The 24,328-nt window shown below is 50.7% G+C and overlaps 1 protein-coding gene across 1 annotated transcript in view; it reads right to left on the bottom strand.

Annotated features, from left to right (window-relative positions):
- Positions 1-595: 595 nt before the first annotated feature.
- LOC141047971 (uncharacterized) overlaps positions 596-24,328 on the bottom strand; it is a 107,420-nt gene continuing 83,687 nt past the window's right edge. The window contains exons 11-21 of the mRNA XM_073543345.1: positions 22,980-23,105; positions 18,396-18,524; positions 18,124-18,216; positions 15,555-15,650; positions 7,824-7,919; positions 7,080-7,175; positions 5,094-5,184; positions 4,741-4,757; positions 3,361-3,466; positions 2,699-2,815; positions 596-1,903 (exon numbers count right to left, since the gene is read on the bottom strand). Coding sequence (XP_073399446.1) covers positions 1,825-1,903; positions 2,699-2,815; positions 3,361-3,466; positions 4,741-4,757; positions 5,094-5,184; positions 7,080-7,175; positions 7,824-7,919; positions 15,555-15,650; positions 18,124-18,216; positions 18,396-18,524; positions 22,980-23,105 — 1,046 coding nt within the window. The 3' untranslated portion in view covers positions 596-1,824. The remainder of the gene's footprint in view (positions 1,904-2,698; positions 2,816-3,360; positions 3,467-4,740; positions 4,758-5,093; positions 5,185-7,079; positions 7,176-7,823; positions 7,920-15,554; positions 15,651-18,123; positions 18,217-18,395; positions 18,525-22,979; positions 23,106-24,328) is intronic.

Raw genomic sequence — 24,328 nt, forward strand, 5'->3', positions numbered from 1 at the left:
ACTGTCACTCCCTGCTCTTGCTCACACACGCGCGCTTCACTGCCGACTTCAGAGAAAGTCATATCTGGCTTGTATCATCATCTCATCACGCAAATCCATCACCAGCTGGTCTCGGAGCACGACGTCAATTGACCCTACACCTACGCCGTCTTTCTGTATGATGGCGGTATGGAGCTCTTGCAGCACATTCATAAATTGCATCACAGTCTCCCCCTCTCTTTGCACCCGGTGAAACAGTAGCATGCGAAGTTCCCCTACGTCAGTGGGATCCCCATGCGCCTCCTCAGGTATACGCAGAACTTTGTTCAGGGTGTCTCTCACCTGGGGGAGCCTAAGCATAGCAGAGTCCCATGCCTCTCCCTCCAGGGCCATCACCAAAATCTCTGCCTCCACGGCCGGTGTCGTGGGATGCATCCGCATCATTCCCCAGATGCGCTCAGTCCAACTCCACATCATCACATTGCTCCCAGAAACCGTTGGCAAATTATTTACCATAGCTCCCAGGGAAATGCTAGACATGGGGCCTACCCCAACTGCTTGGTCTGCCCCTACTGTCTACCGTGTGACATCCTGCCGACTATGCCAAATGTAATAACGTGCAGGTGCCGAGTATGTCACCACGGGACAGAGATAGACCAAAAGTTAAAGGGTTTATTTACAGGGGTCAGAATCTCCTCGCAGGGAGAAAACAGTGGGTGTTAAACTGGCAAGGTAATAGTGATTTAACGGTATATGTAAACTAGACAAGGTTATCAAACAGTCAAGCAGAACAATGGCAATTAACGGGTATTCTTGCAACTTATCATTCTGAAGAAATCTTGTTTGAAGGTTCATCTTCTCCAACGTAGGTGCCGTCAACAGCGGCACTTGTAGTCTCTGTAGTGTCTGTAATCGCTGTAGTCTCTGTTAGCAGGTAACCGGGACCTCAGGGGTTAAAGAGGATGGCAAGGGGGACACTGGGCCAAACTGGGTCTCCCCTGCTCTGAGTCTCTGCTTTCAAACTAACAGTCTCTCCGCCGGACCAATGTTCAGTCTTTTGTTAAGTCTCTCTGCCGGAATCAGAGGCTCTGACCTGTCACCGCGGGCATCGGGGCTGTGTGCGTGGGTCTCCGTCTCTGCACGGTCAGGAGGATGAACTCCTATAGTCAATGGGGACTCCGCGTCCACGTACTCACAGACAGCAGTGTCTCTGTTACGTCCTCCTGTCTTATACCTCTGACTGGGAGTTCTCTCTTCTCGTGTGCGCGGCTGCGACCTGCTCTCTCTGCTGCAGAGGTTACTCTGACCCCAGCGTGCTCTGCTTTTGCGCCCTCAGCCTGCACTGCTTCCTGTCCAACACTCCTTCACCTTCCCCACTGCTACTGACAGGCCCATGATGCAGTCGGTCCAGGTCCAAAAGTCTTCCCCCCGGCAAACCTGCTGCTTAGCTATATGGTTCCGGACACGGAACAGAGGAGGTAACCCCCTTCTGAATCTTCTTGTGCTTCACCCCCTTACAGGAGCAGGGTCAGGAGTGATGGGAGCAGAGACAGGAGTGATGGGAGCATGGACAGGAGTGATGAGAGCAGGGACCAGACAGATGGGACAGCAGTGATGAGAGAAGGGACAGGAGTGATGGGAGCAGGGACAGGAGTGATGGGAGCAGGGACAGGAGTGATGGAAGCAGGGACAGGAGTGATGGGAGCAAGGACAGCAGTGATGAGAGAAGGGACAGCAGTGATGAGAGCTGGGATGGGACTGATGGGTGCAGGGACAGGACTGTTGGGTGCTGGGATGTGTGACTGGTCCTTGGTCCCGGGTCCTCCTGTTCTTCTCTCCCCCTTTTCATGGTCTCCTCTTGGAGGGACACTGGATCTTGTAGCCGACCATATAGGCCTGAACGTAGACCCGGACTTGGTTTATCCTATGAGAGCAAAACAGATGAGAGATTTGTAATAAACCCTGCCACTCACCATTTCTCACAGACACTCATGTGGCTCATGTGGTTACTGTATGTAGCTATTGCATATGGTCTCCATGGCACTCGCCCTTCTAATTCTTCCTTGTTCCATCGCTGAGGTTCCTTAGTTTCTCTGATGCCTCTCTGTTTACACTCCTGTGCGATGAAATGTTGTCCAGGGGGTCCGCACACCATGTGAATAGTGGGCTCGTCACAGCCCACTGTAATGGTATCAATATTGCGGATACACCAATGTAGCAGCCACCGACATGATCCGACTCCACACAGGAGTGTAAGTAGGAGCGCAGCAGAAGAGGGGAAACGACAATGTGTTCAGGTAATGGAGAATTTCATTATCTCAGCATTTTGGGTCATTTTTTTATTTCCATAAAACCTTTAAACTTTCATGTAAATAAAATCGGAAAGACCCTTTAAACACATCCCCCCTCTGCAGCTACACTGCAGACGCAAGACTGCAGACCATACCCAATAACGCATAGCTCAGACGGGGCTGATAACAAGAGGAAAGGTTCTGTGCAATCACCAACTTGAAGCTATCATGATTAGTAGCCCTAGAGAAGAGAGTGTGACAGATGGAGGGCACTGATGGCAATGGCAAACCATGGGCAAGATGGAGAGGGGTCGGTACCAACATGACCATGTCCCATCCATATACCTAACCGTGTGATGTGTGTAGTATCTATCAGATTCATCCTCCACTCAAGCGCCAGTGGTGAGGGCAAGGTCCTACTCCAGTACCTGTACTTGGTGCAGAGCTGAGCCCCCAGTGGTCCACATCGCTCGACGTAGCTTTCTCGCACCCCTTGACGTACGGCTCGGGCGGTGCTCATCTTCATTGTCACAATCGGACAAGTCCTGAAATAAAGAAAACCTTTGCAGTAGAACATCATCACAACGGGAATTATCAGTCACGGGACCTCTAGGCCAGGACTCTTCATCGCCTGCTGTTTAGACCGTTGGCTACAATGTAGAGATTGGGTTGTAATCACAAATAATCTAACACATAGCGCCTAATGCCAGTCAGCTGCACCTAAAGTCTGGAAAATAGCTTTTAATAAAAGATAAGACATAGAGGCATGGTTTCCAGAGATGACAATATTATTTCATGCCCTGGTTGGTCCGCACCCTGAAAACACAGCTGCTGATCATACACCAGACCATAATACAAAGTGTCAGGGCTGCGATAATGTCCTTATGAAGGTTTTCAGATGCTAATCAGGGGAAAGAGAAAAATGTTGCCAATATTGCTGGATTAGTGTTTAACTCTATTCCCGGCAGATTTAGGCCATGTTCACACCAACATTAAAGGCTTTGGTCACCAACTCTATAAAAGATACTGGAGTGAACCGTGCGGCTCCTGCAACCGCCCCAGAACCTTCTCCACTATCGCTGGCACTTACAGCTTGTCGCAGCGATGCCCAGCGGTGCCCTCCGCACACTCGCACTTGTTGAAGGGCTTGCAGGTTCCTCCATGTTGGCAGGGTGGGACACACGGCTCAGTCACAGCTAGAAGAGATCACGAAAGGTTCTATTTATTACAAGCAGATACATTGTTACTATGGGGAAGTCCTGCCCAGTTCTCGCATTCTTGGACCTTAAACATGTCTGCAATGTGACCAGCTGTCTCGCCACTAAGTCACAAGCAACCGACACTGAGACCTGGGATGGTGAGCGCCACATGTAGTCGGGGCGTCACCTGCACAAAATTGACCGGTGGCAGTAGCAGAGAGGCAGCGCTGGAGCAAGGGAAAGTAATGGCAGCTGAAGGTGATGATTTCAGGAGAGCATGCCTATAGACTAAAAAAAAAAATCTATGAGAAAGAAAAAGTGGCTGACAGCAACTCGTAGATCCAGGAGAGGCACGTTCAAAGTCCAAAGACCCAGTTGGACACAGAATCCAAAAAATGAAGAAGAACAGCATCTCATCCGGGTGAAGAATATATACACATTTATTGTGCCATGACAATATGCGACGTTTCGACCATCACATGGTCTTTTTCAAGCGATGCTTGAAAAAGGCCATGTGATGGTCGAAACGTCGCATATTGTCATGGCACAATAAATGTGTATATATTCTTCACCCGGATGAGATGCTGTTCTTCATTTTAAAAAAAAAAAATCTAAACGTGGACCACCTCTTTAAGTCTTGGCTGGAAATGCCTAAAAGGGAATTAGATCAGGAAGAACGGAGATACAGTACATGATGCCAGATATGGAGAAGAGCAATCACTAGATGATAGGAAGGGAGAAGCGGTAGGGAAGCACGGAGCAGAAAAGAAAGGGAAGGACAGAGCAGAAAAGAAAGGGAAGCACGGAGCAGAAAAGAAAGGGAAGCACGGAGCAGAAAAGAAAGGGAAGCACAGAGCAGAAAAGAAAGGGAAGCACGGAACAGAAAAGAAAGGGAAGCACGGAGCAGAAAAGAAAGGGAAGCACGGAGCAGAAAAGAAAGGGAAGCACAGAGCAGAAAAGAAAGGGAAGCACAGAGCAGAAAAGAAAGGGAAGCACAGAGCAGAAAAGGGAAGCAAGGAACAGAAAAGAAAGGGAAGCAAGGAGCAGAAAAGAAAGGGAAGCACGGAGCAGAAAAGAAAGGGAAGCACGGAGCAGAAAAGAAAGGGAAGCAAGGACCAGAAAAGAAAGGGAAGCACAGAGCAGAAAAGAAAGGGAAGGACAGAGCAGAAAAGAAATGGAAGCATGGAACAGAAAAGAAAGGGAAGCGTGGAGCAGAAAAGAAAGGGAAGGAAGCAGGACCGACTACGCAGGGGATGTCTGTAGTCTGTTACCATGGAGATACAAAGTTCTGTATAGAAACAACATAAAAACTAGAGCGATTGTAGGATGATGTAGGAGGCTACTCAGCTTTTTATTTTCGTCTCATTGGAAAATATATTTAGTGCAAAAATGAGTGATGTATTTCAATGTGTAGGAGGCATAATAATCCCACACTGCGCCGACCGCCCAAGGATTGAACACCAACAAACCGGCAAACAGGTAAAGAAAGTACTCGTCCTCTGGGGCTTTACAGCAGCAGACTGGCACTGAGAGGTTGTGTGGATTCTTTCCTGCCAGATGTGATCATAACCCGGTGAAATTATCAGCAGACACGGACGTAACAAGATCCTCACCGGCCTCTCACTGCGCTCCCAGGAACCCAGCGGGACAGCGGCACACGTTGTATCCTGAGCACTGGCCGCCATTCACACAGGGCTTGTCACACCGGATGGGCTCTGCAAGAAGAGGTGATTCCAGAAATCACTCAGGGATCCAGGTGGAGGAGCAGAGCGGGAGCAGCCTGCAGGTCCACACACGTCCCATCTGCTCACTGATGCCAACGACAACAGCAGAATTGTGAGCGCAGCTCTGAAGGATCAGGAATGTCGGGAGTTTACACAGGTGCTCTCTTCTGTGTTATGGGAGTAATGTTTACCTGTCATATCCTGGATGAGCACAGGCTGCAGACAGAGGAACCATGGAAAGGAGGAACCATGGATGGGATGAACCATGGAAGGGAGGAACCATGGATGGGAGGAACCATGGAAGGGAGGAACCATGGATGGGAGGAACCATGGATGGGAGGAACCATGGAAGGGAGGAATCATGGATGGGAGGAATCAAGGAAGGGAGGAATTATGGAAGGGAGGAACCATGGAAGGGAGGAACCCTGGATGGGAGGAACCACGGAAGGGAGGAACCACGGATGGGAGGAACCACGGATGGGAGGAACCACGGAAGGGAGGAACCATGGATGGGAGGAACCATGGAAGGGTGGAACCATGGATGGGAGGAACCATGAATGGGAGGAATCATGGAAGGGAGGAACCATGGAAGGGAGGAATCATGGAAGGGAGGAACCATGGAAGGGAGGAACCATGGATGGGAGGAACCATGAATGGGAGGAATCATGGAAGGGAGGAACCATGGAAGGGAGGAATCATGGAAGGGAGGAACCATGGATGGGAGGAATCATGGAAGGGAGGAACAATGGAAGGGAGGAACCATGGATGGGAGGAATCATGGAAGAGAGGAACCATGGATGGGAGGAATCATGGAAGGGAGGAATCATGGAAGGGAGGAACCAGGGAAGGAAGGAACCATGGATGGGAGGAATCATGGAAGGGAGGAACCATGGAAGGGAGGAACCATGGATGGGAGGAATCATGGAAGGGAGGAATCATGGAAGGGAGGAATTATGGAAGGGAGGAATCATGGAAGGGAGGAATCATGGAAGGGAGGAATCATGGAAGGGAGGAATCATGGAAGGGAGGAACCATGGAAGGAACCATGGATGGGAGGAATCATGGAAGGGAGGAATCATGGATCGGAGGAATCATGGAAGGGAGGAATCATGGAAGGGAGGAATTATGGATGGGAGGAATCATCCATGGGAGGAATCATGGAAGGGAGGAATCATGGAATGGAGGAACCATGGATGGGAGGAATCATGGAAGTGAGGAATCGTGGATGGGAGGAATCGTGGAAGAGAGGAATCATGGATGGGAGGAATCATGGAAGGGAGGAATCATGGATGGGAGGAATCATGGATGGGAGGAATCATGGAAGGGAGGAACCATGGAAGGAAGGAACCATGGAAGGGAGGAATCATGGAAGGGAGGAATCATGGATGGGAGGAATCATGGAAGGGAGGAATCATGGAAGGGAGGAATTATGGATGGGAGGAATCATCCATGGGAGGAATCATGGAAGGGAGGAATCATGGAAGGGAGGAACCATGGATGGGAGGAATCATGGAAGGGAGGAACCATGGAAGGGAGGAACCACGGATGGGAGGAATCATGGAAGGGAGGAACCATGGATTGGAGGAATCATGGAAGGGAGGAACCATGGATGGGAGGAATCATGGAAGGGAGGAATCATGGAAGGGAGGAATTATGGATGGGAGGAATCATCCATGGGAGGAATCATGGAAGGGAGGAATCATGGATGTGAGGAATCATGGATGGGAGGAATCATGGAAGGGAGGAATCACGGACGGGAGGAACCATGGAAGGGAGGAATCATTGAACGGAGGAATCATGGAAGAGATGAAATATATAAAAAGGATGAATCACAGAAGTGGCAATGGGAAATGGACAACACCCCCAAAAAGAAGGATGATCCTCACCTATCTGACACCGAGCACCGAGCCACCCACTGGGGCACACGCAGCTGTTCACATCAATGCATCTCCCTCCATTCTGGCACACGGGAGAACAGAGAGCTGAAAAGAGAGGCAAATGTCAGGAGGACTATCCATATACACAGGAATGTCACACACATGTCTTACATAGCACTGCATGTGACATCTACTACATTATTTGTACTCAGAGACTTGTGACTGTGTTATCTGTGGTGTTACATAGGACTGCAGGTGATATCTGCTACATTATCTGTACTCAGAGAGATCTCACTGTGTTATGTGTGGTGTTACATAGGACTGCAGGTCACATCTACTATATTATCTTAACTCAGAGAGTAATCACTGTGTTATCTGTGGTGTTGCATAGGCCTGCAGGTGACATCTATGACATTATCTGAACTCAGAGAGTTAGCACTGTGTAATCTGTGGTGTTGCATAGGCCTGCAGGTGACATCTACTATATTATCCGAACTCAGAAAGTTAGCACTGTGTTATCTGTGGTGTTACATAGGACTGCAGGTGACATCTACTACATTATCTGTGGTGTTACATAGGACTGCAGGTGACATCTACTACATTATCTGTGGTGTTACATAGAATTGCAGGTGACATCTACTATATTATCTTAACTCAGAGCGTAATCACTGTGTTATCTGTGGTGTTACATAGGACTGCATGTGACATCTACGATAATTCCTGCATGTTTCCATGCTGGTGAGCTGTACGTACGTCTCAGACATTGTTCTCCGCTGTATCCTGACGGACACTGGCAGGTCTCCGGGGCCACACATCGTCCGCCATTAGCACACGGCAGTTCACAGACCGCTGCAGGAGAGAAGCAGGGTTATCACCCAGGACCTGACAGAATATACTTGTTTCAGCAACAGTGGGATACATGACATCTGATCCTCCAGTCACATCCAGAGCTGTAGCGACCATTTCCTCAGTCTGGGTGCCTCCCTGTTCTTTGTCAGTACTAATAAGGCTCTGTGTGATTGGAACTTCATCAACGTAAGACACAACAGCCGGATGTATAGTAGTTTGCAAGGAAAAGCAAGCAGAATTTTGTTTGTTGATTTAGATGTAATTGGAGTAGAGCAAAGGATTGACTTGAATCAGTAATCTCCATTCGCGCCCAATACAGCCATGGTCAAGGTGCGAATAGATGGAGACCAGTCACAAGGTGAAAGTGAGAAATAAGTGTCTCTGAGAACAAATCAATGACATTGTAGGTCCACAGCCGGAAACTCCCGAGATCGCATCTCAGCGAGAACCTGAGGTCACTCCTCAAAAACCGACAAAACCCAGAAAATGTGATGTTCCAAGCAATGGTGGGACAAGAATGGGCAACTATCAGTCAGGATCTGTCCAGAAGTCAGAAGTTATTCTCCACACTCCTGCCCCTTTTTCTCCACTCTCCTGCCCCTTTTTCTCCACACTTCTGCCCCTTTTTCTCCACACTCCTGCCCCTTATTCTTAATACTCCTGTAATTCAAGGGAAGGGGCAGGAGTGTGGAGAATAAGGGGTAGAACTGTGGATAATAAGGGGCAGGAGTGCGGAGAATAAGGGGCAAGAGTGCGGAGAATAAGGGGCAGGAGCGTGGGAAATAAGGGGCAGGAGCGTGGAGAATAAGGGGCAGGAGTGTGTGGAACAAGGGGTAGGAGTGTGGAGAATAAGGGGCAGGAGTGCGGAGAATAAGGGGCAGAAGTGCGGGGAATAAGGGGCAGGAGTACGGAGAATAAGGGGCAGGAGTGTGGGGAATAAGGGGTAGGAGTGTGGAGAATAAGGGGCAGGAGTGTGGGGAATAAGGGGTAGGAGTGTGGAGAATAAGGGGCAGGAGTGTGGGGAATAAGGGGCAGGAGTGTGGAGGATAAGGGGCAGGAGTGCGGAGAATAAGGGGTAGGACTGTGGATAATAAGGGGCAGGAGTGCGGAGAATAAGGGGCAGGAGCGCGGAGAATAAGGGGCAGGAGCGTGGGAAATAAGGGGCAGGAGCGTGGAGAATAAGGGGCAGGAGTGTGTGGAACAAGGGGTAGGAGTGTGGAGAATAAGGGGCAGGAGTGCGGAGAATAAGGGGCAGAAGTGCGGGGAATAAGGGGCAGGAGTACGGAGAATAAGGGGCAGGAGTGTGGGGAATAAGGGGTAGGAGTGTGGAGAATAAGGGGCAGGAATGTGGGGAATAAGGGGTAGGAGTGTGGAGGATAAGGGGCAGGAGTGCGGAGAATAAGGGGCAGGAGTGTGGAGAATAAGGGGCAGGAGTGCGGAGAATAAGGGGCAGGAGTGCAGAGAATAAGGGGCAGGAGTGCAGAGAATAAGGGGCAGGAGTGCGGAGAATAAGGGGCAGGAGTGCGGAGAATAAGGGGCAGGAGTGTGGAGAATAAGGGGCAGGAGTGCGGAGAATAAGGGGCAGGAGTGCGGAGAATAAGGGGCAGGAGTGCGGAGAATAAGGGGCAGGAGTGCGGAGAATAAGGGGCAGGAGTGTGGAGAATAAGGGGCAGGAGTGTGGAGAATAAGGGGCAGGAGTGCGGAGAATAAGGGGCAGGAGTGTGGAGAATAAGGGGCAGGAGTGTGGAGAATAAGGGGCAGGAGTGCGGAGAATAATGGGCAGGTATTGTGAATTCGCTTTCTGGCCTACCTCTGGTTACTACTGAAGGTAGTGGAGCTGGTCAAATTGAAAGAGGGGTTGCGAGTTCTCTTTCTGGGCTCCCTCTGGTGGTTACTGGAGGTAATGGAGCTGTTCTGATTAACAGAGGCTTGCCACCTGATAATGAGGATGACGATTGGAGAACTGGGGTTTCAAACTGGGATTTAAGACAGCCGACTCCCTCTATCCCTGCTCCCTGCTGGTGATTTTCTTCTTGTCTCCTGAGGTCTTAGTTTCCAGCTCAGTCTCTGCATGTTCAGCTAAGTGTTCATTTGCTATTCTGTTTACATTTGATCTGGTTTTGTCTATTTCAGTTTTGTGTGGTCAGCCAGCTCCGGCTGGGGCTGTGCTGAATCACCATCCATGTTACTGCTTCTGCCAGTTTGTTTTTGTCGCTTATTAGATTGGCCTCATTTTGCTCTGCTTTCAGAATATACCAGAGTGCTGATATAGTGGGCGAAGTCGTGCGACTTCAGTATTTTTTGCATCAGACGTGTTGGACTTTTTTGCACGTTTTTTTGCGTGATTGCAGACAGTGTCTTTCCTTTCCTGTCTAGTTAGTGTGGGCCGCATCGTTTGCTCAGTCTATTTTCCTGCCTGCGTTTGTGTTTTCATCTTGTCTCACTGACAATAGTTTGAGGGCTGTCTATTCCTTTGGGGTCTGCTCTGGGGCAGTTTAGATTTCCCCTTTCTTGATTTAGGCGTAGTTAGCTCTCCGACTGTGCTGAGGCGTCTAGGATCATCGTAGGCACGCTCCACGGCTACTGCTAGTTGTGTGGTGTGTTGTGTGTTCAGAGCGGCTTATCACGTTCACTAATCAAAGTCATTCTATGTGTAAGGGTGCGTGTGTAGCCCATTCACTATCTCCATCCATCCTTCACTCCCTCAAGATGGCTGGACCTTCATTGTAAATACACAATTGTAAATACAACCCTGTACTCTGTATCTCCCCCACCTCATTGTAGATTGTAAGCTCTCACCAGCAGGGTCGGCTTATTTCGTCTTATTTTGCTTTAATTATTGTATTGTTAATGTTGTTACTTATGACTTGTGTTTTGAAACTGTTAAACTGTAAAGTGCTGCGGAATATGTTGGCGCTATATAAATAAAGATTATTATTATTATTAGGTTCAGGGGTCTGCAATCACTTAGTTACCAACCTCTCTGTTTTTCTGTGGCTTAGCTTGGGCTTGCTCTCCTCCTCGGTGACCCAATCATAACAGGCAGGAGTGTGGAGAATAAGGGGCATGTGTGTGGAGAATAAGGGGCAGGAGTGTGGTGGATAAGGGGCTGAAGTGCGAAGAATTAAGGGCAGGAGTTTTCAGGGTCCTGTCAGCGCCGGCGTGCAGCCTCCGCTGAGCACGGACTCACCCGCACTGTAGGGGGGCCGGGGTCAGGTACAGCCGGAAAGTACAAACAGGACCTGGGGACGCTGAAGTTTAGCAAGCAGTGAAGGACCTACGGTCATGTGACTGCAAGGGGCGGGGCTTAGCGTACTGCTTCCAGAGATGGCAGGACACTAAACAGAAATACTCAGAGTCAGGCAAAACGGAGGTCATACACAGAGATAGCTGTAAAGTACCAGGGATGAGACAAAACGGATAGTAGGGGCCAAGCAGGGTTCAAAAACAGACATAGAAGGTACCAAGCAGAATCCAACAAGCAATATCCAGAGAACAAACCGAGTCGCACAGAGTATCAAGCAACCAGAACACAGCACAAACACACTCAGGGTCACCACACTATGCCAAGGGCAAAAGTATAACTGACAGGGATTGGAGCTTCCCAGGGGTTTAAGAATCTCTCCCAGAACCAAAAAGAGGCCACAATCATTAACCCCAGGTGTGCAGGTCAAAACCTGCACTGAGCTCCAGACATTAACCCCTGCCGTGTAGCTCAAAAACCTGCACTGGGATTATGACAGGAGTGTGGAGAATAAGGGGCAGGAGCGTGGAGAATAAGGGACAGGAGCGTGGAGAATAAGGGGCAGGGGCGTGGAGAATAAGGGGTCGGAGCGTGGAGAATAAGGGGCCGGAGCGTAGGGAATAAGGGGCAGGAGCGTGAAGAATAAGGGGCAGGAGTGTGGAGAATAAGGGGCAGGAGTGTGGAGAATAAGGGGCAGGAGTGTGGAGGATAAGGGGCAGGAGTGCGGAGGATAAGGGGCAGGAGAGGAGAATACGGGGCAGGAGTGTGGAGAATACAGGGCAGGAGTGTGGAGAATAAGGGGCAGGAGTGTGGAGAATAAGGGGCAGGAGTGCGGGGAATAAGGGGCAGGAGTGCGGAGAATACGGGGCAGGAGTGTGGGGAATAAGGGGCAGGAGTGTGGGGAATAAGGGGCAGGAGCGTGAAGAATAAGGGGCAGGAGTGTGGAGAATAAGGGGCAGGAGTGTGGAGAATAAGGGGCAGGAGTGTGGAGAATAAGGGGCAGGAGTGCGGAGGATAAGGGGCAGGAGTGTGGGGAATAAGGGGCAGGAGTGTGGGGAATAAGGGGCAGGAGTGTGGGGAATAAGGGGCAGGAGTGTGGAGAATAAGGGGCAAGAGTGCGGAGGATAAGGGGCAGGAGTGCGGAGGATAAGGGGCAGGAGTGCGGAGAATAAGGGGCAGGAGTGCGGAGAATAAGGGGCAGGAGTGCGGAGAATAAGGGGCAGGAGTCTGGAGAATAAGGGGCAGGAGCGTGGAGAATAAGGGGCAGGGGCGTGGAGAATAAGGGGCTGGAGCGTGGAGAATAAGGGGCCGGAGCGTAGGGAATAAGGGGCAGGAGCGTGAAGAATAAGGGGCAGGAGTGTGGAGAATAAGGGGCAGGAGTGTGGAGAATAAGGGGCAGGAGTGCGGAGGATAAGGGGCAGGAGTGCGGAGGATAAGGGGCAGGAGAGTGGAGAATACGGGGCAGGAGTGTGGAGAATACAGGGCAGGAGTGTGGAGAATAAGGGGCAGGAGTGCGGAGAATAAGGGGCAGGAGTGCGGAGAATACGGGGCAGGAGTGCGGGGAATAAGGGGCAGGAGTGCGGAGAATACGGGGCAGGAGTGTGGGGAATAAGGGGCAGGAGTGTGGGGAATAAGGGGCAGGAGTGTGGGGAATAAGGGGCAGGAGCGTGAAGAATAAGCGGCAGGAGTGTGGAGAATAAGGGGCAGGAGTGTGGAGAATAAGGGGCAGGAGTGTGGAGAATAAGGGGCAGGAGTGCGGAGAATAAGGGGCAAGAGTGCGGAGGATAAGGGACAGGAGTGTGGGGAATAAGGGGCAGGAGTGTGGGGAATAAGGGGCAGGAGTGTGGGGAATAAGGGGCAGGAGTGCGGAGAATAAGGGGCAGGAGTGCGGAGAATAAGGGGCAAGAGTGCGGAGGATAAGGGGCAGGAGTGCGGAGGATAAGGGGCAGGAGTGCGGAGGATAAGGGGCAGGAGTGCGGAGAATAAGGGGCAGGAGTGTGGAGAATAAGGGGCAGGAGTGTGGAGAATAAGGGGCAGGAGTGTGGAGAATAAGGCCTCTTTCACACATCCGGTTTTCAGCATCAGGCGCGATGCGGCGAAAAGTGTAAAAACCGGCGCCGGTTGCCACCGGATCCGTTTTTTCCCCCATTCAGTTTCATTATTGCCGCATCGCGCCGGATACCTATGCGGCGTATCCGGTTTTTGCCTGATCCGGCAAAAACAGCCTGTCCGGCGTCTGGAAAAAACGTTCCATGTAACTTTTTTTGCAGCGCCGGACCGGCTTTTTCCACAGCGCATGCCCGGACTCTGTGAATGTTAACCCCACAAGTGCCCGGCGAGAGAGAGAGATCTCTCTCTGTCACCCGGACACTTGTGAGAGATCTCTCTCGCCGGGCACTTGTGGGGTTAACACTCACAGTGTCTGGGTGAGAGAGAGATCTCTTTGTGGGGTTAACCCCACAAGTGCCCAGCAAGAGAGAGAGATTCTCTTGCCTGGACACTAATGTTAACCCCCCATGTCTCTCTCTCTCCACCCCCCTCCCCTCTCCTCCCCTCCCCTCTCCTATCCTCTCCTCCCCTCACCTCCCTTTCAGCAGCTGTCTCATTGGCTGCCTCTGTCCTGCGGCTCCTTTAATAATGTCCGAGCCGTATCATCTCGCCGCACACACATCCGGTGTCACGGCTGCAGGCCGGATCCGGCGGCCCGGCTTTTCGCCGCACGCCGCTGGACCCCACACACCGGATGTGTGAAAGTAGCTTAAGGGGCAGGAGTGTGGAGGATAAGGGGCAGGAGTGTGGAGAATAAGTGGCAGGAGTGTGGAGAATAAGGGGCAGGAGTGTGGAGGATAAGGGGCAGGAGTGTGGAGAATAAGTGGCAGGAGTGCGGAGAATAAGGGGCAGGAGTGTGGAGGATAAGGGGCAGGAGTGTGGAGAATAAGTGGCAGGAGTGTGGAGAATAAGGGGCAGGAGTGTGGAGAATAAGGGGCAGGAGTGTGGAGGATAAGGGGCAGGAGTGTGGAGAATAAGGGGCAGGAGTGTGGAGGATAAGGGGCAGGAGTGTGGAGAATAAGGGGCAGGAGTGTGGAGAATAAGGGGCAGGAGTGTGGAGAGTAAGGGGCAGGAGTGTGGAGGATAAGGGGCAGGAGTGTGGAGAATAAGGGGCAGGAGTGTGGAGGATAAGGGGCAGGAGTGCGGAGAATAAGTGGCAGGAGTGTGGAGAATAAGGGGCAGGAGTGTGGAGAATAAGGGGCAGGAGTGTGGAGAATAAGGGGCAGGAGTGTGGAGGATAAGGGGCAGGAGTGTGGAGGATAAGGGGCAGGAGTGTGGAGGATAAGGGGCAGGAGTGTGGAGGATAAGGGGCAGGAGTGTGGAGGATAAGGGGCAGGAGTGTGGAGAATAAGTGGCAGGAGTGTGGAGAATAAGGGGCAGGAGTGTGGAGGATAAGGGGCAGGAGTGTGGAGAATAAGTGGCAGGAGTGTGGAGAATAAGGGGCAGGAGTGTGGAGGATAAGGGGCAGGAGTGCGGAGGATAAGGGGCAGGAGCGTGGAGAATAAGGGGCAGGAGCGTGGAGAATAAGGGGCAGGAGTGTGGAGAATAAGTGGCAGGAGTGTGGAGAATAAGGGGCAGGAGTGTGGAGAATAAGGGGCAGGAGTGTTGTGAATAGGGGGCAGGAGTGTGGAGAATAAGGGGCAGCGATGGGAATTTTGAGGCATCTCAGGAACTTCATGTTTTTGTCACTAACATGTAACAACCTGCAGAATGCTTATAGTTCTCTGTCAGAGAGAAACACTGAACAGGCAAAACGTGAAAACCCGGATGTGAGTCATCCTCCGGACTTTTGTCCTGTATACTGCTAAATATACTTATTTTGTAAATTTGTTTATTCAGGACTTCTTGCCAGATGCGATACTCTAAAGAAAATGTCTTGATATTTCTTATTAAAAAAGTGCTGGTTTATTTAATTGTCCATGAAAAAGAATTATTGCAGCAAAATATAAAATATGTGAAGTAGTTACGAAGAAATTGTCCATTTGTTCTTAATGAGCTCATTGGATCAGCGGCAAGTCCTGGAGCGTCCGTTCAGTCGGCTGCTTACCCAGGATATCGTAACCTTCAGGCGCACATGCCTCTGTGTGTGTAAGCCTAAAATGTCATATACACAGGAACGCGAGACCCTCCGACCGATGTCAAGGTCAAGTGTCCAACCCCTGTGTCACGTCATTTCTATATATTGTGCTACCATCTACCCTGAGCTAAGTGTACGGCACACAGGTAATATCAGCTAAACCTTCCATGAGGGTGAAGACAGGTACCTGTACAGAATTCACATTAGAAATTAATATTTGATTATTATTTAACATAGTCTCCATCATAGGGGGCAGCGTTACTACCTGTGTGGCAGCCGGACCCTGTCCATCCTGGAGGGCAGGCGCACATGTTATGTCTCATGCAGGTTCCTCCGTGGGCACAAGGCGGGGAGCACATGGCTGAGAAGAGAGACACGCGTGAGTGCTAGAACTACATCTCATATACCGTATACTGTGCTATATACTAATACTAAATGTATTTATAGAGGCACCCCCTGGTGGTCACCTGCTCTACTGCAGCTGTAGGGCCCTGGGTTCAGGAGTCTCTAGACTCAGGCTATTCAGCTGTTAGGATAATTAGTGCAAAGCTTCATGGGGGAAAGTATGCAAATGAGCTTTCCTCCATGACTAAGGTCTCTCTGTAGAGCAGGCGCTGGTGAGAGGAGGCCCAGGGGGTTTAGTAAGATCTCTCTGCAGAGCAGGCGCTGGTGAGAGGAGGCCCAGGGGGCTTAGTAAGATCTCTCTGCAGAGCAGGCGCTGGTGAGAGGAGGTCCAGGGGCTTAGTAAGATCTCTCTGCAGAGCAGGAGCTGGTGAGAGGAGGCCCAGGGGGTTTAGTAAGATCTCTCTGCAGAGCAGGCGCTGGTGAGAGGAGGCCCAGGGGGTTTAGTAAGATCTCTGCAGAGCAGGCTCTGGTGAGAGGAGGCCCAGGGGGTTTAGTAAGATCTCTCTGTAGAGCAGGAGCTGGTGAGAGGAGGCCCAGGTGGTTTAGTAAGATCTCTCTGCAGAGCAGGCGCTGGTGAGAGGAGGCCCAGGGGGTTTAGTAAGATCTCTCTGCAGAGCAGGAGCTGGTGAGAGGAGGCCCAGGGGGTTTAGTAAGATCTCTCTGCAGAGCAGGCGCTGGTGAGAGGAGGCCCAGGGGGTTTAGTAAGATCTCTGCAGAGCAGGCTCTGGTGAGAGGAGGCCCAGGGGGTTTAGTAAGATCTCTCTGTAGAGCAGGAGCTGGTGAGAGGAGGCCCAGGTGGTTTAGTAAGATCTCTCTGCAGAGCAGGCGCTGGTGAGAGGAGGCCCAGGGGGTTTAGTAAGATCTCTCTGCAGAGCAGGAGCTGGTGAGAGGAGGCCCAGGGGGTTTAGTAAGATCTCTGCAGAGCAGGCTCTGGTGAGAGGAGGCCCAGGGGGTTTAGTAAGATCTCTCTGTAGAGCAGGAGCTGGTGAGAGGAGGCCCAGGTGGTTTAGTAAGATCTCTCTGTAGAGCAGGCGCTGGTAAGAGGAGGCCCAGGTGGTTTAGTAAGATCTCTCTGCAGAGCAGGCTCTGGTGAGAGGAGGCCCGGAGTCTGGTGCATCGGACTCAAGTTAGTCTGCAGTCAAAATAAACATCTCAAAGTCCTGAACAAAATTTTACCCAAACAATATCAACTCTATGAATAATTCATCATACATGAAAATCTAATAGCTAACTAATAACTAATAGCTAACTGCAGACTAACTTGAGTCCGGTCCCGGGGGCTTAGTAAGATCTCTCCGCAGAGCAGGCGCTGGTGAGAGGAGGTCCGGGGGCTTATTAAGAGCTCTCTGTAGAGCAGGCGCTGGTGAGAGGAGGCTAGGGAGCTTAGTAAGAGCTCTCTATTGGACAGGCGCTGGTCAGAGGAGGCCCGGGGGGCTTTGAAAGATATCTCCGCACAGCTAGCGCTTGTAACAGGAGGCCCAGGGGGCTTCCACTATGAATAGTGCGACTCTAGGGACGGAGCTCTGCTGTGACTTCCGAGATGCAGGATGGGCTCAAAGGAACTTTTTGTCTGACTAAAAGAAGGTTCTGCAGCGACTGAGGGGGTCGTGCTGTGACTATTTGGGGTTCTTCTGTAACTATTCAGTCTGGGCTTTGAAGGGATCGTGCTGTGACAACTGAGTTGTTTCTTCTTTAAATATTGGGGCTGGGCTGGGATTGGATCGTACTGTGACAACTGAGGGTTTCTTCTGTAACTACTTTGAGGCTGGGCTTGGAGAGGATCGTATTGTGACAGCTGAGAGGTTTTTCTGTATCTATTGGGGCTGGGCTGGGAGGGGATCATGCTGTGACTTCTGGGGGGCTGGTTCTGTATCTATTGGAGCTAGGCTTGGAAGGGATTGTGCTGTGACAACTGAGGGGTTCTTCTGTAACTATTGTGGCTGGGCTCAAGGGGAATCGTGCTGTGACTACTTAGGGTTATTCTGTAACTATTGGAGCTGGGCTTTGAAGGGATTGTGCTGTGACTACTGGGGAGGTTCTTCTGTAACTATTGGGGCTGTGCTTGGAGGGGATCATGCTATGACTACTGGGGGGTTCTGTTACTATTGGGGCTGGGCTTGTAGGGGATTCTGCTCTGACTACTTGGGGTTCTTCTGTAACTATTGGGGCTGTGCTTGGAACTTGTCCTGCTGTGACTACTTGGGGTTCTTCTGTAACTATTGGGGCTGGGTGCGGAGGGGATAGTGCTGTTACTACTTGCAGTTCTTCTGTAACTATTGGGGCTGGGTGCGGAGGGGATAGTGCTGTTACTACTTGCAGTTCTTCTGTAACTATTGGGGCTGGGTGCGGAGGGGATAGTGCTGTTACTACTTGGGGTCCTTCTCTAAATAGACCAGGTGCATACAGATAATATAATAATGGTCACCTACCTGAACAGCCGGGCCCCGGGTAGCCTGCAGGGCAGTCACATGTGTCGGGGGCTACACAGACACCATAGTTCTGGCAGGGAGGGTTACACTCAGCTAAAAATACAAAACCAGAAAATTAGTGATGTAAATGAATGTTTAACCCCTCTAGTGATGTTACGATGTTGTCATGACAGTCTTGTCGATACGAGGGGCAGTATATACAGGCACATGAAAATAGATGGAAAGAAGGTGATGGCGCCTCGCCATGGTCACTGCGCCTCCGATCTCCTTACGTTGGCACTTCGTGGGGTCGTCAGTGCGGATGGTAAAGCCTGTATAGCAGCTGCAGTTATAGGAGCCCACAGCGTTCTGGCAGGTCTGCTGACACCCTCCCCGGGTGAAGTCTGCACATTCATCCACATCTGAGAAAACAGAGAAGAGCGGGTGAGGGCCGACCACCAGAATCAAAGCACATGGTGATGGTGACTTGACCACAATTATATACTGGCACCAGTATACAGGCTGCTGTACTCCACTGGTGCCGCATGGAAATTACAACACTAAGAAGGACAAGCCGTAAAGCTGTGTAAAGTGAGGAAGATGTGCCAATGATCACATTGTCATGCACCTCGCCTCAATCTGCGACACGTCGGATGGGAACACAAACAGATTTTTTTTTAATCAAATTAAATTTCAAAAAATCGGACTAGGACTGGGATGATTGTGTGGCAACTCCTGCTCATGGGCATCCAGTAATCACTACGTGTCACACATGTTAAAGGACAGAGGCCTAGAACTTGGGGGCCTCGGCTGATCAGTCTGGCCGATCGCAACAATTGTAGGCCGAGATGTCGACACTATGCAACTTTATGTGCCCCAAGGTATGGGAGCACCAGCAAAAGCTGGAATGACAGCAAGAGGTGCACGGAGGTGAAGATCTGCACAGACGCATGGTCAGATCAGAAGAAGGGTGCGCAGGGATTCTGCAAGTGAAATTACATGTCACATACTGAGCGTGAGGGGTCAAACATCTACACAAACCATCAGAAGGCTTCTGCACAATATAGGGATACAAGTCGAGAAGTACAGTCATGGCCAAAAGTTTAGAGAATGACACAAATATTAATTTTTACAAAGTCTACTGCTTCATTTTTTCTAATGGCAATTTGCATATACTCCAGAATGTTATAAAGAGTGATCAGCTTAACAGCAATTACTTGCAAAGTCAATATTTGCCTAGAAAATGAACTTTATCCCCCAAAACACATTTCAACATCATTGCAGCCCTGCCTTAAAAGGACCAGCTAACATCGTTTCAGTGATTGCTCCATTAACACAGGTGTGGGTGTTGATGAGGACAGGGCTGGAGATCAATCTGTCATGATTAAGTAAGAATGACACCACTGGACACTTTAAAAGGAGGCTGGTGCTTGGCATCATTGTTTCTCTTCTGTTAACCATGGTTATCTCTAAAGAAACACATGCAGTCATCATTGCACTGCACAAAAATGGCCTAACAGGGAAGAGTATCGCAGCTAGAAAGATTGCACCTCAGTCTACAATCTATCGCATCATCAAGAACTTCAAGGAGAGAGGTTCCCTTGTTGCCAAAAAGGCTCCAGGGCGCCCAAGAAAGACCAGCAAGCGCCAGGACCGTCTCTTAAAAGTGTTTCAGCTGCGGGATCGGGCTACCAGCAGTGCAGAGCTTGCTCAGGAATGGCAGCAGGCAGGTGTGAGTGCATCTGCACGCACTGTGAGGCAGAGACTCTTGGAGCAAGGCCTGGTTTCAAGGAGGGCAGCAAAGAAGCCACTTGTCTCCAGAAAAAACATCATGGACAGACTAATATTCTGCAAGAGGTACAGGGAGTGGACTGCTGAGGACTGGGGTAAAGTCATTTTCTCTGATGAATCCCCTTTTCGATTGTTTGGGACATCTGGAAAACGGCTTATTCGGAGAAGACCAGGTGAGCGCTACCACCAGTCTTGTCTCATGCCAACTGTCAAGCATCCTGAAACCATTCATGTGTGGGGTTGCTTCTCAACCAAAGGGAATGGGCTCTCTCTCAGTCTTGCCTAAAAACATAGCCATGAATAAAGAATGGTACCAGAATGTCCTCCGAGAGCAACTTCTCCCAACCGTCCAAGAGCAGTTTGGCGATCAACAATGCCTTTTTCAACATGATGGAGCACCTTGCCATAAATCAAAGGTGATAACTAAATGGCTCAGGGAACAAAACATAGAGATTTTGGGACCATGGCCTGGAAACTCCCCAGATCTTAATCCCATTGAGAACTTGTGGTCAATCATCAAGAGACGGGTGGACAAACAAAAACCTTCAAATTCAGACAAAATAAAAGCATTGATTTTGCAAGAATGGACTGCTATCAGTCAGGATTTGATCCAGAAGTTGATTGAGAGCATGCCAGGGAGAATTGCTGAGGTCCTGAAGAAGAAGGGTCAACACTGCAAATATTGACTTGCTGCATTAACTCATTATAACTGTCAATATAACCTTTGGTTACTCATAATAGGATTGCAATTATATTTCTGTATGTGATAAAAACATCTGACAAACACACATAAAAACCAGAGGGCAGCAGATCATGTGAAAATGTAATATTTGTGTCATTCTCAAAACTTTTGGCCATGGCTGTACAGTTACAGGTGTCCACTGACTTCACGTCACAGCTTTCAAAGGCTATCATGGTGGAGAGCAGGACAGCAGTGGAGTATTAAAAGGAGGTCTATCCTCTTCAGCAATCCATATTTGTCTTAGACAAAATGATACCTAGAGATTGGTCTGAAGACGATGTGGCAACACCATGAAGAGGCCTTTACGAGGGGATGTCACATTGGTCCTACTCCGAGGATTATGGTGAGAGAGCATAATGTTCAGTGGCAGGAACCCTATAGTCTTCATTCCAGGTCACAAACAGCTCGGTGTTACATTAATTTGATAGTGGAACCAATGGAATGGCTATTTCTCCAAAGTGTCCCAGGAACCTCATTTTAAGCAATAACAACAGGCTGCATGTTCTTTGCACTTCTGTGAGCCATATGAAGCTTAAATTTACTTCCATGGCTGCAGCGTCTCCGGACTTGTCGCCTGTGCCTGCAGCATCTCTGGACTTGTCTCCCGTGCCTGCAGCGCCTTCGGACTTGTCTCCCGTTCCTTCAGCGCCTCCGGGCTTGTTTCCCGTGCCTGCAACTCTGCATACTTGTCCCCCGTAGCTGCAGCGTCTCCGAACTTGTCTCCCGTGGCTGCAGCATCTCCGGACTTGTCGCCTGTGCCTGCAGCATCTCCGGGCTTGTCTCCCGTGGCTGCAGCACCTCCGGATTTGTCTCCCGTGGCTGCAGCATCTCCGGACTTGTCTCCCGTGGCTGCAGAGTCTCCGGATTTGTCTCCCATGGCTGCAGCATCTCCGGACTTGTCTCCCGTGGCTGCAGCATCTCTGGATTTGTCTCCCGTGGCTGCAGCGCCTCTGGACTTGTCTCCCGTGGCTGCAGCATCTCTGGACTTGTCTCCCGTGGCTGCAGAGTCTCTGGATTTGTCTCCTGTGGTTGCAGAGACTCTGGATTTGTCTCCCGTTGCTGCAGCATCTCCGGACTTGTCTCCCGTTGCTGCAGCATCTCCGGACTTGTCTCCCGTGGCTGCAGCATCTCCGGACTTGTCTCCTGTGGCTGCAGCATCTCCGGACTTGTCTCCCGTGGCTGCAGCATCTCCGGACTTGTCTCCCGTGGCTGCAGAGTATCTGGATTTGTCTCCCGTGGCTGCAGCGCCTCTGGACTTGTCTCCCGTGGCTGCAGCATCTCTGGACTTGTCGCCCGTGGCTGCAGAGTCTCTGGATTTGTCTCCCGTGGCTGCAGAGTCTCTGGATTTGTCTCCCGTGGCTGCAGCATCTCTGGACTTGTCTCCCGTGGCTGCAGCATCTCTGGACTTGTCTCCCGTGGCTGCAGAGTCTCTGGATTTGTCTCCCGTTGCTGCAGCATCTCCGGACTTGTCTCCCGTGGCTGCAGAGTCTCTGGATTTGTCTCCCGTACCTGCAGCATCTCCGGACTTGTCTCCCGTGGCTGCAGAGTCTCTGGATTTGTCTCCCGTACCTGCAGCATCTTCGGGCTTGTCTCCCGTGGCTGCAGAGTCTCAGGATTTGTCTCCCGTGGCTGCAGAGTCTCTGGATTTGTCTCCCGTGGCTGCAGCATCTCCGGACTTGTCTCCCATGGCAGCAGAGTCTCTGGATTTGTCTCCTGTGGCTGCAGCGTCTCTGGACTTGTCTCCCGTGCCTGCACCGTCTCCGGATTTGTCTCCCGTGGCTGCAGCATCTCCAGACTTGTTTCTATCGAGCACATTGGGGACGTCATTAGTCGGTGATTACATAGAAGCTGTGGTCAGCAGATCCTGATGATTTCCTCCCTCAGATGACCATTAATAACCTCGGTGTTAGCAGCTAAGACTAAAAGTGCCGGGATTTCTGCTCAAGGTTCAGACTCTGGACTGGAGACATGCCAAAAATGTTGTTTCCCTTTTCTCCATCATACACAGATGAATGACGTCTCCGTGATTTCCATTATTCCACCAGTTTCTCCTTCTTGGTGTTGTAATTATTATGATTATTTATAAATGACCATTAATTCCAGGAGCCGGACATGTGAAGAGGGATCACACCAGGTATCAAAATCCAGTTATCTCCCGACTGGTGCAGAGAGGAAAGGTCCAGGCCCCTCGTGAGCTGACGATCTATGCTGTTGGCATGAGCCTCTATCATTACCGTACAAGAATCATGTAAGTTCTTTCACATAACGATAGTGCTGGCATTAATGTCAATACACACGCGATGGGGCATGAAGCCAGATATACTTTGCTTTTCTAGTTTCTTACCATCACACGTCCTTCCATCATCGCTGAGCCTATAACCAGCCTGACAACTGCACTCAAAGCCGCCCTCCAACCGATCACTGCACCGCTGCTGACAGCCGCCATTATTCATACCACACGAGGTAATGTCTGCAAGGATGAAACAATAGTCTTCTGCTCATCGTAAAAGGTCGAGAGAGGCTGGTGGTATAATGACGGGATGATGGTACAGGGTATAGAGGGGCTGGTGGTATAATGACGGGATGATGGTACAGGGTATAGAGGGGCTGGTGGTGTAATGACCGGATGATGGTACAGGGTATAGAGGGGATGGTGGTGTAATGACCGGATGATGGTACAGGGTATAGAGGGGCTGGTGGTGTAATGACCGGATGATGGCACAGGGTATGGAGGGGCTGGTGGTGTAATGACCGGATGATGGTACAGGGTATAGAGGGGCTGGTGGTGTAATGACCGGATGATGGCACAGGGTATAGAGGAGCTGGTGGTATAATGACCGGATGATGGCACAGGGTATAGAGGGGCTGGTGGTGTAATGACCGGATGATGGTACAGGGTATAGAGGAGCTGGTGGTGTAATGACCGGATGATGGTACAGGGTATAGAGGAGCTGGTGGTGTAATGACGGGATGATGGTACAGGGTATAGAGGGGCTGGTGGTGTAACGACTGGATGATGGCACAGGGTATAGAGGGGCTGGTGGTGTAATGACCGGATGATGGTACAGGGTATAGAGGGGCTGGTGGTGTAATGACTGGATGATGGCACAGGGTATAGAGCAGCTGGTGGCGTAATGACCGGATGATGGTACAGGGTATAGAGGGGCTGGTGGTGTAATGACCGGATGATGGTACAGGGTATAGAGGGGATGGTGGTGTAATGACCGGATGATGGTACAGGGTATAGAGGGGCTGGTGGTGTAATGACCGGATGATGGCACAGGGTATGGAGGGGCTGGTGGTGTAATGACCGGATGATGGTACAGGGTATAGAGGGGCTGGTGGTGTAATGACCGGATGATGGCACAGGGTATAGAGGAGCTGGTGGTATAATGACCGGATGATGGCACAGGGTATAGAGGGGCTGGTGGTGTAATGACCGGATGATGGTACAGGGTATAGAGGAGCTGGTGGTGTAATGACCGGATGATGGTACAGGGTATAGAGGAGCTGGTGGTGTAATGACGGGATGATGGTACAGGGTATAGAGGGGCTGGTGGTGTAACGACTGGATGATGGCACAGGGTATAGAGGGGCTGGTGGTGTAATGACCGGATGATGGTACAGGGTATAGAGGGGCTGGTGGTGTAATGACTGGATGATGGCACAGGGTATAGAGCAGCTGGTGGCGTA

This window comes from Dendrobates tinctorius, unplaced genomic scaffold (genome assembly GCF_039654945.1).
Source record: "Dendrobates tinctorius isolate UK_male_01 unplaced genomic scaffold, ASM3965494v1 ptg000130l, whole genome shotgun sequence".
NCBI lineage: Eukaryota > Metazoa > Chordata > Amphibia > Anura > Dendrobatidae > Dendrobates > Dendrobates tinctorius.